Consider the following 16,376-nt stretch of genomic DNA (forward strand, 5'->3'; position numbering starts at 1 on the left):
TACCTACTAAGTTGAAGCCTGGTGGACTAGTTGAAGCCTGGAATACTTTTTATTTTTTTTAATTAAATGAAAGACAAAAAATCCGGCGACGACAGTTTTTAGAAGAGCTAATTATCTATCTTTTAGTAAAAAAAGCAACTTTCTAGAGTAAGTCGTTACTTCAGTAGAGACGACACAGATAAACATTAGCATTTTATATATGTATATATCGCTTATTTGACTATACTAATTACAAATACAGGATGTCGTAATATTCCGTGGGCATAGAACTACTACGTATTTTTGGAATCAAAACATATAGACTTGGTGCATTCTCCGCCAGTGCTGCCACCATTGGAGAATATCGTAGATAACTGGCATATATAAATACACGGGCCGATGAGGGAGGGATTCTAAATTGTTTCATTGATTTTCAGGTGATATAGCATGCCAATTAAACACAACTGAATACTATATCAGCGACCTGCCTGCCGATTGCGCCGAAGCAAACAATTCGGAAACATGTTTGTCTTACAACATTAATGGAACACCCTACTGCGAATGGACATACAACGGACTTGGTTTAGACTACCAAGTCTTGGCCGGTCCTAGCTTTATAGCTGTGTTTACTATAGTCGGTGTGATAATGGGATATTTAGCAGATAAATTTAACAGGTAATATTATAATGCATTAAGAAGTGGGAGTTACTTATTTCAGACATTTTGTTAGTAATTTTTATTATTTTTTCCGTTTTCATGTTAAAGTTTTTATTTTCAACGATAACTTATAATTGATAATCAATTTAAAGCTATTTGATTTTAATACCTCTTTAGAGTAATACCGTGGATTGAAGAAATAACAAGATGGCAACCTTATAGACGATTTCGTGGCACAAAACATGTCCGAGATGTAGCTGGCGTTACGGTCAGCCTGTCCGAGATTTAGTTTAGTTCTGCACCGCAGCGCGCCGATAGTCGTTTACAGCGCAGCGGATAAAGAATACTGTACCGTAGTTCTGCTTCTCGTCGACAGAGTGAGTTGTTGCCCAAGACAGTGTTGCCAGAACTACGGATTAATCCGTAGATTTACGGATTTGTACGTTAATAATGCGGATTTTTTTGAGATCATTAAACAATTTAATATAATATTTTACGATTAAACAAAGAACGACGTTAGAGTCGGTTTGGAAATGAAGATCGCTGTTATTTCGTATATAAAATAATATGGTAAATTTCAATAATCATCATTTCCAAGCCATTTTAGGGTTCCGTACCCAAAGGGTAAAAACGGGAACCCTATTTCGCTGTCCGTCCGTCCGTCCGTCTGTCACAAAGGTCTATCTTATGAACCGTTATAGCTAGACAGTTGAAATTTTTACAGATAGTGTATCTATGTTGCTGCTATAAGAACCAATAGCAAAAACAGAATTAAATAAATGTTTATAAATAAAAAAGTACTTTTACTAAACATTATCTTTAAAGTAAGAATTTTACATAGAATATTTCAAGTCCTCGGTGGCCGCGTGGTTAAAACTTTAGGACTTTACGCTGCCATGACGTTGGAGCCGTAGTAAGGCAGGTTCGAATCCTAGTCAAGGCGGCTTTTTTTAATGTTTTTTTTTTATTTTTTACATATTTTTACATATTTATTTTTACTTTTTACATATTTATTATTGATTAATACAATTTTTAGTAATATGTTTCTTCATTTTTTTTAAATTACTTATACGCGCATTCAATATTTCAGCTAAATCGAAAAAAAAGTTTATAATAATATAGTGTCTAATGTTGTATAGATAATGAATGGTACGGAACCCTTCGTGCGCGAGTTCGACTCGCACTTGACCAATTTTTTCGATCATACGAAATATTCAGTACCTATAAAAGAATTTTTATTTTTGTTGTTTATTCTATGTTTTCTATCACGAATAAATTTCAATTTCAATACATAAAGGTGGATTTTTCATCCAAAGATATTTTCGTCAACTCTCACTTTGTTTCCACATCGTCTTCGAAATGCCTTCGCTGACCGAATTAGAGAAAATAAGTGTTTTATGCGTTGGCCGCAGAACGATTGGGGGCTCCACCGTACAGCACTTGAGACATAAGGGGAAATCAAATCAACCTTGTCACCTAACCTAACCAACTGCGGCCTATTAGGTTGCGTGTCTTCCTAATTCTTTCAGTCAACTGTAATACCCCCATTAGTAATCCTATTAGCTAATAATTACTAATTTTATGTCTTATCTACTGATTTTATTAGAAATTTTTATAATGAAGGCTTATGACAAATATTTGAAAATAAACGTGAAAATATGTTTGTTTTAGTTCGTTTAAATATTATAATTTATGTTTGTAATATCGTAAAGATAAATATAATTCATTCTTATAAAATTATTAACAATCCATCCACACTTTATTTAATAATACAGATTGTGAGATGAACTCATCAAAAGCGTTAGCTTCTATTTTATATATCCAAATAAAATGGAAGCTAACGAAGCATGATGTGAACCCTACAATTTATTTGAAATAGTTGTAAATTGCTTACATATTTGCTTTTCAGCATAATCACAACCTAAGTCAAATGAACCTTTACTGTTTATACAAATTCCATGATGTATTAATATAATATAAACACAAAATAATATTAGGCGCTAGATAAAATATAAACATAAATTTACAAGCTACTGTAATTTGGTTTGAAATCTGAACACATTTTAAAAGAAAAAAAGTTTTTGATAATATTTGTGTAGATTGACTACAAGTTGTATAACATAAATTTCTACGACCGGTCTACCTAGTGGTCTGCAGCATTGCCTTGTGGTGCAAACGTGGGCCTGTTAATCTGTGACGTGACGCACAACAGCCAAGAAAAACAGAAGAGTGGCTAAGAATTTAGTAATTTAAAAAAAAAAGTCTTTTAGATACAGTAGTAGGTATTAAAAAGTTTTGTGTTTAAATGGGGTTTGCCTTTGACAGTTAAAAAATTATATCGTAAAGTGTAACTTTCCGTAAGAATTCTTTATCTGTGATTGATCATGATCTGTCATCATGTTAACCTGATGTTTTGTATGTTATTTTGTTTTTTCGAGGTTTTTTTGCTTTCTTTTTTTTTACGGATACGTGCGATCGCATAATTATTATTGATAATGTTTTATTTAATTTTAACATTACTACTTTTTCAGTGAATCTTTAAATCTGTTGTTTTTTTTGTTCGTTATTTAAACATATGTATGTAATACACTCATATTAACACTAATCATATTTTTACGTTTTTATTCATCATTTTCAATGCCCCCCCGGTTGCATCTTTGTAAAGGACTGTGAATTTTTTTTGCTGCATCTGGATCAAATAATAGTCAGATTTATTGTTAAAGCCTAGTTGTCACGGTCAAGCAAATTTGATCTGGCACTGTGACCGTGTCAACTTGACTTTAGTGAATATTGAGGGTGACAATATGTTTGTCGAAACGTCGACGAAACGAAACTATTTTGGTGTCACTAGAACAACAACATCGAGATGTGTGTACCTGTGTCCTGTGCTTCGTGGACTACTCCAAGGCGTTTGATAAGATAAAATGGAATTAACTTTGGACTATTTTACTAGAAATGGGCACTCCACCTCACCTCATTGATTTGGTAAAACAGCTCTATGAGAACAACAATGCTAAAATCAGAGCTAATAACACATTATTGAGTGGTTTCAAGAGTAACGCACTTGTGAGACAGGGATGTATACTCTCGCCAATCCTGTTTAATATTTATGTTGGAGGCAGATGCCGAATTCGGCCTGTGTCCGAAATAATTAGACATATGGCAATTATAATTAAATATACCTACCTATATCCACAAAGTTACATGGAAGAGTTTTGATTGCATTGGTTTCAACTTCTATGCGGAGGGTGTTAATCTTTTGTTGTTATATTATACCAAAAAAAGATTAACCTCCTCCGGAAAGAAGTTATATAAAGACTATATACGTTATAAGCACGCATTATTATAAGCTACGTTATAAGCACGCATCTGGCAAGTTTAGTATGGACAAATCGCCATATGTCTAATTATTTCGGACATAGGCCGAATTCGGCATCTGCCTCCAACATCAACTCTGAGTATATCATGTGTCGAATAATAGAAGAATGGAACGGTGGGATATCCGTGGGGGGGCAGAAGGATTAACCTGAGAACAACCAACTTGATGTCCGAACCGTAGCTGGATACGAGGTTGTGAGCCAGTTCAACTATTTCGGTTCCACGATAACAAACTCTGGAGGATGCGAGACTGAAATCAGGCGCAGAGAAGCAATGGCGAGGAATGCAACAACAAAGCTGACTAAGATATGGAAGACCTCAGTAATCATACGGAAAACTAAACTTGCAAACTCCCTCATTTTCCCCATAGCTATGTGTGGCTCTGAAGCATGGACACTAAAGGAAAGTGATAAGCAAAGAATAAACAAACGCCTTGGAGATGTGTGGGTATATCGACGGTTGCTGCGAATACCATGGACGGCTCATCGAACGAACATTTTTTTCTATTATTGAAGAACTAAAAATTGAGACACGTCTGGTTACCAAATTAAATCAGTCAATCCTCCGATATTTTGGCCATATTGCCAGGAGTGGCACCTCAATCGAGAGACTGATGGTGGAGGGGAAGGTAGAGGGAAGACGATCACGTGGAAGGTCACCTAAGAGGTGGGTAGACCAAGAAAACCCTAATGGGTCGCAACATACCCGAAGCCCCACATATGGCGCAGTGTCGAACAACTTGGCCCGAGTGAGGGGAATCAACACATGATGTCACCATACTCTCACGTAGGGTGAAGGACTGAAGAGAGAGAGCAACAAAATATTGTTTATACTAACGTTTATTTACCCTTTATATGTTATTTCCTTTATTAGTCACGATAATTGTTAGAAAATTGAAGTAAAATGTTAACGCTTGAGCGGAACAGTAAACCATGCCTAATTACATATATAAATATTATTAATTCTAAAATAATGTATATAGTTTTATATAGGGTTTATTTCATTTAAAAGAAGACTGAGATAATATAATTTGAGGTATCAAAATATTTAAACTGAAATCACAAAATATTTTAATATTTTAAAAATAGCTGTATACCTCCATTTGAGCATCTATCAATATAAATTTCTTCTACAGTACAAATTCAAATAGGTGTATTTCCGTAAATGGTAATCATTAATTCCGTAAATATAAAGAAATTAATTTTAATTAATTAGCTGAGGAAATGAAAAAAATATTTTTGACAAAATTAAATGTCTTTTAAATTAAATATGATCCAATATGAAACAGCACATTTTTTGTCAGATTCATATTTTTACAGCAGTTTAAATTTGACCTATTTGTGGCATGTAATAGCATATTATTATTTTTAAAAATAATTATCTAATTTAGTTTTCAGTGCTACAATAGTTCTGCTAGGTACTTAAACAAGCATAAAGCTAAAATTTTAATTTAAGATTTATATAAATATTTAGTTATGGTATTTTGATGTCGATACTGTATATTTTGATGTCGTTATCTACCGGGTGCGTCTCAAAAGTGGCTCACCCCTATAACTTTTTTATATTTTCAATTAAAACAACAAAATTTGGTATATTAGTATATGACCTAAATTAGAATTGATTGACAGATTCAATTGTTTTCGGTCACTTCCGGTTTCACCAGAAATGACTACAACTTTTGATTTTTAAATGGCACCCTCAGTATTTTTTTAATTTATTCGATAGAAAATGCCACTCTGAATAGAATGACATATCATATGTCAACTTTTGACATTTTCGCATATGGTTTATTTGAAATTGTAAAATGCGGGTCGTAACCAAGGACTGTATATATTGTAAAGGACTGTTCGATCGCGTCAAATCGCCGTTATCGTAGTCACCCTGGATGCTTACGTCACGCAGGGACCAGCGCTCCACAGTGCGGCGGATGGTTGTTCTAGCTGAACAAAATCTCAGGAGCGATATTATATGGTTGGTTGATAAAAATGTATCGAAATACAAAGAATATATACGACCAAAAAATAATTCATGCATTTTTATATCAATTGGAATGTGTACTATTTATTCTTATCAGTACACATTTTTGGGTTATTTCTAACCAAACGGTTTTGTCCCGCTAGATTTATCTTGCGCCGCACTGTGCGCTCGTCCTTTAAACGCAAAAATAACTGTCACTGTCTAAAATCTTTAGCGCGAACTTCAACTCGGTCCCTAGAACGTAAAAAAACTAACAGTACAGGAAGATAGGAATCGAACTATCCTTATTTCTATAGTATCCTTGGGTCGTAACGACCATTTGACTCGAAATACCAAGTATGTGGCATCAAATTATTCGTAAAAAAATGCTTTTTCCGAATATGCTAATGAGCCACCCTCGTTCCATTTGAAAAAATTGAGATTAAAAATACGTTTTGGGCATCTTTCAACCGGCCAGGACAAGACATTAAAAACATTAGACGATCAAATTTATTTTTCCAAGTCTCCTTGATTAAAAGTTAGTGTTTTTAATACAGCCATGGCACTCTAGATTAAAATTTAAAATACAATTTATTTTTGAGCGAATATGTCAAAAGTTGACATATGATATGTCTTCCGCTTCAGAGTGTCATTTTCTATCGAATAAAGTAAAAAAATACCGATGGTGCTATTTAAAAATCAAAAGTTGTAGTCATTTCCGGTGAAACAGGAAGTGACCGAAAACAATTGAATACGTTAATCAATCATAATTTATGTCATACACTAACATACCAAATCTCGTTTTTTTATCTGAAAAAATAAAAAAGTTATAGGGGTGCCGTTATATATAAATGCCGTACACTTATGAAACGCACCCGGTATATTATAAAACACTACCTACTTTTATTAAAAACAGAAATACTATACAAAACTATTTCCATATCTATATAATCTTGCCAAGCCACTGACCTTAAACATTTAATTGCTACTATGATAATATTAAAGGTTACTTCTGTAAGTACAAATCAAATACTTTGAAATGGTGATTGTACTAACCCAACCTATACACGTTTCTGCCATTTTTTTTTTCATACCATAAGCCCTATTAGTTATCGTAAATTTGTGAATGGACTGCAATTAGACTAGCTTCGATTTCATGGGTCATTTTGAATAACTATTAAACCTAACGATAAGAAATAATAATATTTCAGTCCTGTCAGTTTCGCTGACGTATTGTAACTGATTTAGTGAACACATATTCATTAAAAATCTTGAGGTATTTACATACGTTTAGTTTCCATGAAAATGTGTTCAAACAAAACTTCAAACTATTTCCGTATTGTAACGGAATTTTAAACTATGTCTTTATTTTCGAATAAAAATAGTCCAAACATAACGAATATTTTGTTGATGTGTGACCATCAAAATTCTAAAAAATATAGAAGTTGTCTAAAAATGTGCTACAAGACGGATATAGTATAATCCTTTATCTTTAATTTCCTTCTTCATTTGTGTAAAAATACCTAGCCAGTTTTACATAAAACGTTAAATGCCGAATGCTTATTTCGCTACTTTGGGACACCCTGTACCGGGTGGCCAACTAAGAATGGACGCTGGCTGTATCTCAGAAACTACTTATCATATAAGTTTGGGAAAAAAATTCTAATGAGTAAATCGACCAAGAGAAATCGCTGGAAATTATTTTCAAGTTCGAAAAATGCCCGCTAGGGAGCGTTTCTCTAATAGCTAATCAGAAAACAGGGTTTTTCTCAAAAATATGCAGGTGAACAGGTATTTTAAATATTACTATTGTAATCATCGAGAAATTTGTAATTTTTTTGATATAAAGTATTTTGCTCTATCTCATAAAATAAAGTGGTGGGGGAAGGTTAAACTTGCTCTTATTAAAATAAGGATAACTCTGGTTTAGGTTACGCGATTTAAACAAACTAGGGCTCGTTTAAAAGAGCTTTTCTTCTTTAATGATTTCCAGTATAAATTTTGTTTCTACAATTTTTTTCGTGGTAGCTAGAGGGCGCTGTTTGACATCATTACAGATATTGCGCTTTTGTGAAAAAAAAATAAACATGAGGCTATATTTCTCTTTACACAGTTAAATAGAGCACAAAATTTCCAAAAAATCAGCGCAAACCGCAACTTTCTATCTTCTCTCTAACGGGAGAAATTAAGAGAACAAATCATGTTAGGCTGCCGCTTAGGATTATATGGTCTAAAAATTATAGTAGTAGGCTAGGAAACAAAAAGAGGTAAATTGGTTACGTCAAAATATCAAAACATATATTTTAATTTCATTTTAATACCGTTTAATTATTATCTATCCATGTTTCGTTCTTGATTCGACCCCATAAATTAATACCCAGGCATATCCGATGACCACACTGGCTATGGAAATATGCCGCTCCAGCGTCTCTATCTACTAAAGTAAGTGGTATCCAAGAAGCCCCATCAAGCGGCAATAGCGGCATCACTGCCTCAACTACACCAACGGCATTCATGCTGATGAAATTGCAACAAATGCAATTTCATCATGATGGATCCCCTAACAAAATTGGCAATTCATTTCTTAGAAATTATGGATAATCCATTTCATTCAGATAATTAAAAAAGTCCAATCATTCGCCATCCTACAATTCATGCGTAAACATTTACCGACCAACGGTCTTGGTGCTAAATTACTTGCATCAAGGGCAGATTTCGAGCTAAGTTAAGATTCGCACCTTCGTTCGGTGCTATATGAAAAGTGACCCAAACAACATAAACTTTATAATATAATAATAAATAACACAAACAACAGGTAAAACACAAAAACAAGTGAAATCAAGGACGAACTTGGATTTAATAACTAAATGACCTTATATGAATAAACCCCTAGTTTTCGACCATACGAAATTCGGCGGTTTTCTGTTAAAAACAATATGGCGGCACAAAATTCCTAAATATTTAATAAAATTATTGATTCTTCGACGTTCGGACATTTTAATCTGAGAACTAATTACGTATAATTAACCAAGAAATTCGTAAAAATTATATGGATGGATGATAATGTTACATAAACAAGTTTAAATAATTATGAGGTCATTTTTTTAAGAAAACGCCCGAAATTCGGATGCATGAAAACTGAACTTAAACGTTTTGATATTTTGACGTAACCAATTTACCTCTTTTTGTTTCCTAGCCTAGTACTATAATTTTTAGACCATATAATCCTAAGCGGCAGCCTAACATAATTTGTTCTCTTAATATCTCCGGTTAGAGAGCAGATAGAAAGTTGCGATTTGCGCTGATATTTTGGAAATTTTGTGCCCTATTTAACAGTGCAAAGAGAAATATAGCCTCCTATTTAAATTTTTTACGCAAAAGCGCAATATCTATTATGATGTCAAACAGCGCCCTCTAGCTACCACGAAAAAAATTGTGGATACAAAATTTTTACTGGGGATCATTAAGGAAGAAAAGCTCTTTTAAACGAACCCTAGTTTGTTTAAATCGCGTAACCCAAACCAGAGTTATCATTATTTTAATAAAAGCAAGTTTAATCTTCCCCCACCACTTTATTTTATGAGATAAAGCAAAATACTCTATATCAAAAAAATTACAAATTTCTTGATGATTACAATAGTAATATTTAAAGTACCTGTTCGCCTGCATATTTTTGAAAAAAAAAACCTGTTTTCTGATTGGCTATTAGAGAAATGCCCCCTAGCGGCCGTTTTTCGAACTTGAAAATAATTTCCAACGATTTCTCTTGGTCGATTGACTTATTAGAATTTTTTTCCCAAAGTTATACGATAAGTAGTTTCTGAGATACAGCCGGCGTCCATTCTTAGTTGGCCACCCGGTACAATAAAAAAAGGTCGATATTTGATAATATATGAAATATAGTAATCAACTCGACAGAAATTATCATTTTTATTTCGTTCTTTGTTAGTATAATAAGTTAATATTGTTTAAGATATAAGTTTTGTTATACAAATCAGTGTATACAATTTTCATTTTGACCGATTTTTTTAGAGTAAGGATGTTAGCCGTATGCACTGTAGTATTTTCTGTGGCTATCATTATCAGCGGTGCAGTAACTGAATATTGGCAACTGGTACTACTCAGAATGATAATGGCTGCAGGCGAATCAGGATGCAATCCATTAAGTACTGGCATCCTGTCCGACATTTTTCCAGAAGCAAAAAGAGCCCTGGTAATGTCAATCTTTAATTGGGGTATTTACGGAGGATACGGTAAGCAGGAGAAAGTATGATAGATACCGTAAGAGAGACAAGTTTTTGTTATCAAACAGGCTTAATATTGACAGTTAAAAAAATTAAATGTAAGTCAAGTTCGAATTGGTTATCTGTCACCATAAAAAGTATTCTTGATCAAAAAACTTATGCGGGTCAAAGTTATCCCTACTAATTTATTAATAAACTCACACCGACAAAAAAACCGGCCACTAAAAACTAGACCCAATTTGAAAGTTGGATTTCTCGCGAACCACTCATTAGTTTTGATGATTTTTTTAAATTGTAAATTAATTCCTTTTTAACGGATGCTACGTCAGAATTTTATTCCGAATTTATTTTGAGCATATACAGGGCACAACAATAAGACGAAGTGTTTTGCCCGAACTTTGTTACAACCTGTAGGGTGCAGTAGCTGTAGTAGCTATTGCTAAATTAAATCACATTGTAGCCTCATCTTTTGTGAGCATTTTATTTTTTCGATCACCACATTATCTCTTTTTGTATTGGAGATATGCTGTTTTAAAACGAACGTCTCGGAAAAATGCTTCGCAGGCAGAAAGTTTTATGTATAAGCACTATAAGTAATCAAGGCGACATAGGCAAAAACGGAGTTGTGAGTATTTGCAATATGAAAAAAACGGTTGTCAAATTAAAAAATGCTATCTGTAACGGATGTTGCTCGTATTGTGGCTTTAATTGAGGATGGCCGAAGTCAACGTTATGTCTCCGATACCCTGGGTATATTTCGAACAACAGTTCAGGATACCTGGAATCGGTATATGGAAACGGGAAATTTCACCAGGCGAGTGGACACTAGATATTAAATGTCTTAAAATGTCTTTACCTTTTTTTTAATTTTCATGTTTTAGTTAGTTTTCAGGTTAAACTTACCTACGTTCTGATGTTGGATTTGTTTTTAAAGCTTTTTTCGAGGCGTTTGTTTTAAAGCGGCGTATCTGCAATACAAACAGAGATAATGTCGTGATTAAAAAAACAAAATTCTCACAAAAGATGAGGCTACAATGTGATTTATTATTATTTAGCAATAGCTACTACAGCTACTGCACCCTACAGGGTGTTACAAAGTTTGGGCAAAAAACATCGTCTTATTGTTGTGCCCTGTATATGCTCAAAATAAATTCGGAATAAAAATTGCTGACGTAGCATCCGTTAAGAATGAATTAATTTACAATTTAAAAAAAATCATCAAAATTTAATAAGTGGTTCGCGAGAAATCCAACTTTGAAATTGGGACTAGTTTTTAGTGGCCGGTTTTTTTTGCCGGTGAGTGTATAATGGTCCCATCTTAGGTTTGGTCTTTTTCTATGTCTCTTAATTCCACATGGTTGCCATGCGGTAATTTGTGTAATATGTTGTCTGTCGGGTCCGTTACAGTAGCCCCCCCCCCCCCGGTTCTCCAAACTCTACCTAGCACTACCTAGCACCCTATTTACAGAGCTAGCACCACAACCCCTAGCGAGTTACAGGACATTTTACCGGGGGCTAGTGTAACGCTAGCCCCCCTCGGTTGAATATTTCCCTTAAAACTTTGAAGCACTGTATTGCACCCACCTAGCACTATCTAGCACCCTATTTACAGAGCTAGCACCACAACCTCTAGCGAGTTACAGGATTATTTTTTACCGGGGGGCTAATGTGGCGCTAGCCCCCGGTTGAATTTTTTCCTTAAAACTTTAGCACTCTATTGCACCCACCTAGCACCACCTAGCACCCAATTTACAGAGCTAGCAACTACACTCCCAGAAGAGTTATAGCATATTTTCATCTGGCTCACAGTGGGGCGGATGGCAATTCTAGTGGGACAAAACATCGGGTCCGTTACAGTAGTCCCCCCGGTTCTCCAAACTCTTTAATATTTTAGCACTGTATTGCACCCACCTAGCACTCACCTAGCACCCTATTTACAGAGCTAGCACCACAACCCCTAGCGAGTTACAGGACATTTTTTACCGGGGGGGCTAATGTAACGCTAGCCCCCCTGGGTTGAATATTTCCCTTAAAACTTTAGCACTGTATTGCACCCACCTAGCACTACCTAGCACCCTATTTACAGAGCTAGCACCACAACCCCTAGCGAGTTACAGGACATTTTACACCGGGGGCTAATGTAACGCTAGCCCCCCCGGTTGAATTTTCCCTTAAAACTTTAGCACTGTATTGCACCCACCTAGCACTACCTAGCACCCAATTTACAGAGCTAGCACTACATTCCTAGAAGAGTTATAGCATATTTTCACCTGGCGCACAGTGGGGCGGATGGCAATTCTAGTGGGACAAAACATCTGGTCCGTTACAGTAGCCCTCCCCGGTTCTCCAAACTCTTTAATATTTTAGCACTGTATTGCACCCACCTAGCACTACCTAGCACCCTACTTACAGAGCTAGCACCACAACCCCTAGCGAGTTACAGGACATTTTTACCGGGAGGGGCTAATGTAACGCTAGCCCCCCCCCGGTTGAATATTTCCCTTAAAACTTTAGCACTGTATTGCACCCACCTAGCACTACCTAGCACCCTATTTACAGAGCTAGCACCACAACCTCTAGCGAGTTACAGGACATTTTACCGGGGGGGCTAATGTAACGCTAGCCCCCGCCCGGTTGAATTTTTCCCTTAAAACTTTAGCACTCTATTGCACCCACCTAGCACTACCTAGCACTCTATTTACAGAGCTAGCACTACACTCCCAGAAGAGTTATAGCATATCTTCACCTGGCGCACAGTGGGGCGGATGGCAATTCTAGTGGCACAAAACATCGGGTCCGTTACAGGAGCCCCCCCCCGGTTGTCCAAAGTCTTTAATATTTTAGCACCGTATTGCACCCACCTAGCACAACCTAGCACCATATTTACAGAGCTAGCACCACAACCCCTAGCGAGTTACAGGACATTTTTACCGGGAGGGACTAATGTAACCTAGCCCTCCCCCGGTTGAATATTTCCCTTAAAACTTTAGCACTGTATTGCACCCACCTAGCACTACCTAGCACCTAACTTACAGAGCTAGCACCACACCCCCAGAAGAGTTATAGGTGGTTATAGCCAGTGCACCGTCTAAAATTTTTTAATTAGAATATTTTAAGACGGTGGCCATAGTTAAGTATGTGGTTATAGCATATTTTCACCTTGCGCACAGTGTTGCGGACGGTAATTCTAGCGGGACATAACCGTTTTGTTAGAAATAAGCCAAATAATGTGTACTGATGAATTAATAAAAGTTTAAAATATTGTCTTAGTAATAAATCATTTAATTTTATTAGAAGTTATAAGAAATTTAAAAAAGGCTTTTGCATATCATCATGTTTTATTTATCTAGAACATCATGTGGATGTTTTTGTCTTGAGGAAAATTGCCGAACTGACTATTGGTGTCATTCATTGATTTTTTGAACTCAGTGCCTTTCGATAAAGTTTCAGAGTTTTCAACAATTATTACAGCAGCATCCCTACTCCCACTAGACCTAAAGCTCACAGTACTTGCAAAACCCAATCTTCTTTTGAAAGGTCTTCTATTAACCCTTTAACGAGTCTTTGTTTCGTGTTTATACTAGCTGATTGAAATTAAACTTTTAAGCGTCCACCAGTTCAGCTTGAATTCCCTGTCACTAATAAAATGCCTTCTAGACACGATTTATTCTATTTGCGAAAATTGTTTAAGGAAAAGCAACATTTTTTGATTGCAAATGGGTCTTTTCAAAACCTTTCGTTTTATTGTCCCTAAGAAAGTTGGGATCCAAAAATTGTATCACGACATCCCACAAAACGGTCAAACTGGTCTTAGCTGTTGATTTTATAACGCCTTTTTTTCTTGAGGGCTTCAAAAAATTCTTGGCAGCTGACTTCAACCTAACCTAACCGGTGAATCGGTGAGAGACCCCTAAAAATTATGTTTTTTTTTCAACAATTTGGCAACGCCCGGTACAAATAAATATGGGCATGGAAACTACAAATATTCTAGCATCAAAATTGCTTACTACTTTTTGGTAACTATTGGTAACTCAAAAGATCTACATCATTCAATATATCGATATTTGATAAATAAAAGTGAAAGTTTGATATCTGCAGAACAAAAGCACGAAATATTTTAACAAATAATATACGTGTAGTATAAAAGTAAATAACATAATTTGGTTTTGGAATAGAATGTATAAGCACTTGTAAATATTTTGTTTTCGTATAACTTCTGCCTTGCTGAGCAGAAAACGACCTTTAGTTGATAAAAATGTATCGAAAGACATACAAAGAATATATATAACCAAAAAATAATTGATGCATTTTTATATCTATTGGAATGCCTACAATTAATTCATTAGTACACATTATTTGGCTTATTTCTAACAAAACGGTTTTGTTCCGCTAGAATTACCGTCCGCCACACTGTGCGCAAGGTGAAAATATGCTATAACCACAGACTTAACTATGGCCACCGTCTTAAAATATTCTATTTAAAAATTTTTAGACGGTGCATTGGCTATAACCACCTATTACTCTTCTGGGGGTGTGGTGCTAGCTCTGTAAGTTAGGTGCTAGATAGTGCTAGGTGGGTGCAATACAGTGCTAAAGTTTTAAGGGAAAAATTCAACCGAGGGAGGCTAGCGTTACATTAGCCCCCCCCCCGTAAAAATGTCCTGTAACTCGCTAGGGGTTGTGGTGCTAGCTTTGGGTGCTAGGTAGTGCTAGGTGGGTGCAATACAGTGCTAAAGTTTTAAGGGAAATATTCAACCGGGGGAGGGCTAGGTTACATTAGTCCCTACCGGTAAAAATATCCTGTAACTCGCTAGGGGTTGTGGTGCTAGCTCTGTAAATATGGTGCTAGGTAGTGCTAGGTGGGTGCAATACAGTGCTAAAATATTAAAGAGTTTCGACAACCGGGGGGGCTACTGTAACGGACCCGATGTTTTGTCCCACTAGAATTGCCATCCGCCCCACTGTGCGCCAGGTGAAGATATGCTATAACTCTTCTGGGAGTGTAGTGCTAGCTCTGTAAATAGAGTGCTAGGTAGTGCTAGGTGGGTGCAATAGAGTGCTAAAATATTAAAGAGTTTGGACAAACTGGGGCTACTGTAACGGACTCATTAGGCACCCCGGTTAAAATGTTCTGTAATTCACTAGGGGTTGTGGTGCTAGTTCTGTAAGTAGGGTGCTAGGTAGTGCTAGGTGGGTGCAATACAGTGCTAAAATATTAAAGAGTTTGAGAACTGGGGGCTACTGTAACGGCTCCCGATGTTTTGTCCCACTAAATTGCCATCCGGCCCCACTGTGAGCCAGGTTAAAATATGCTATAACTCTTCTGGGAGTGTAGTGCTAGCTCTGTAAATTGGGTGCTAGGTAGTGCTAGGTGGGTGCAATACAGTGCTAAAATATTAAAGAGTTTGGAGAACCGGGGGGGGGCTACTGTAACGGACCCGATGTTTTGTCCCACTAGAATTGCCATCCGCCCCACTGTGCGCCAGGTGAAAATATGCTATAACTCTTCTGGGAGTGTAGTGCTAGCTCTGTAAATTGGGTGCTAGGTAGTGCTAGGTGGGTGCAATACAGTGCTAAAATATTAAAGAGTTTGGAGAACCGGGGGGGGGGCTAATGTAACGGACCCGATGTTTTGTCCGACTAGAATTGCCATCCGCCCCACTGTGCGCCAGGTGAAAATATGCTATAACTCGTCTGGGAGTGTAGTGCTAGCTCTGTAAATTGGGTGCTAGGTGGTGCTAGGTGGGTGCAATAGAGTGCTAAAGTTTTAAGGGAAAAATTCAACCGGGGGGGGCTAGCATTACATTAGCCCCCCCCCCGGTAAAAATGTCCTATAACTCGCTAGGGGTTGTGGTGCTAGCTCTGTAAATAGGGTCCTAGGTAGTGCTAGGTGGGTGCAATACAGTGCTAAAGTTTTAAGGGAAATATTCAACCGGGGGGGGCTAGCGTTACATTAGCCCCCCCCCAATAAAAATGTCCTGTAACTCGCTAGGGGTTGTGGTGCTAGCTCTGTAAATAGGGTGCTAGGTAGTGCTAGGTGGGTGCAATACAGTGCTAAAATATTAAAGAGTTTGGAGAACCGGGGGGGGGGCTACTGTAACGGACCCTTGTCTGTCCTTGACAGGTCTCCTTCCCATTACCACTTTTTTTCATATCCACTCT

At 36.5% G+C, this 16,376-nt stretch overlaps 1 protein-coding gene across 2 annotated transcripts in view; it reads left to right on the forward strand.

Moving 5' to 3' along the window:
- LOC115876069 (putative metabolite transport protein HI_1104) overlaps positions 1 to 16,376 on the forward strand; it is a 66,468-nt gene that overhangs the window by 33,955 nt on the left and 16,137 nt on the right. For both annotated transcript variants that reach the window (XM_030891753.1, XM_030891752.1), the window contains 2 exons: positions 417 to 654; positions 10,003 to 10,223. In XM_030891753.1, the coding sequence (XP_030747613.1) occupies positions 417 to 654; positions 10,003 to 10,223 (459 nt within the window). The remainder of the gene's footprint in view (positions 1 to 416; positions 655 to 10,002; positions 10,224 to 16,376) is intronic.

The sequence above is a fragment of the Sitophilus oryzae genome, unplaced genomic scaffold (assembly GCF_002938485.1).
Source record: "Sitophilus oryzae breed Bouriz unplaced genomic scaffold, Soryzae_2.0 scaffold_1396_pilon_pilon, whole genome shotgun sequence".
Lineage (NCBI taxonomy): Eukaryota > Metazoa > Arthropoda > Insecta > Coleoptera > Curculionidae > Sitophilus > Sitophilus oryzae.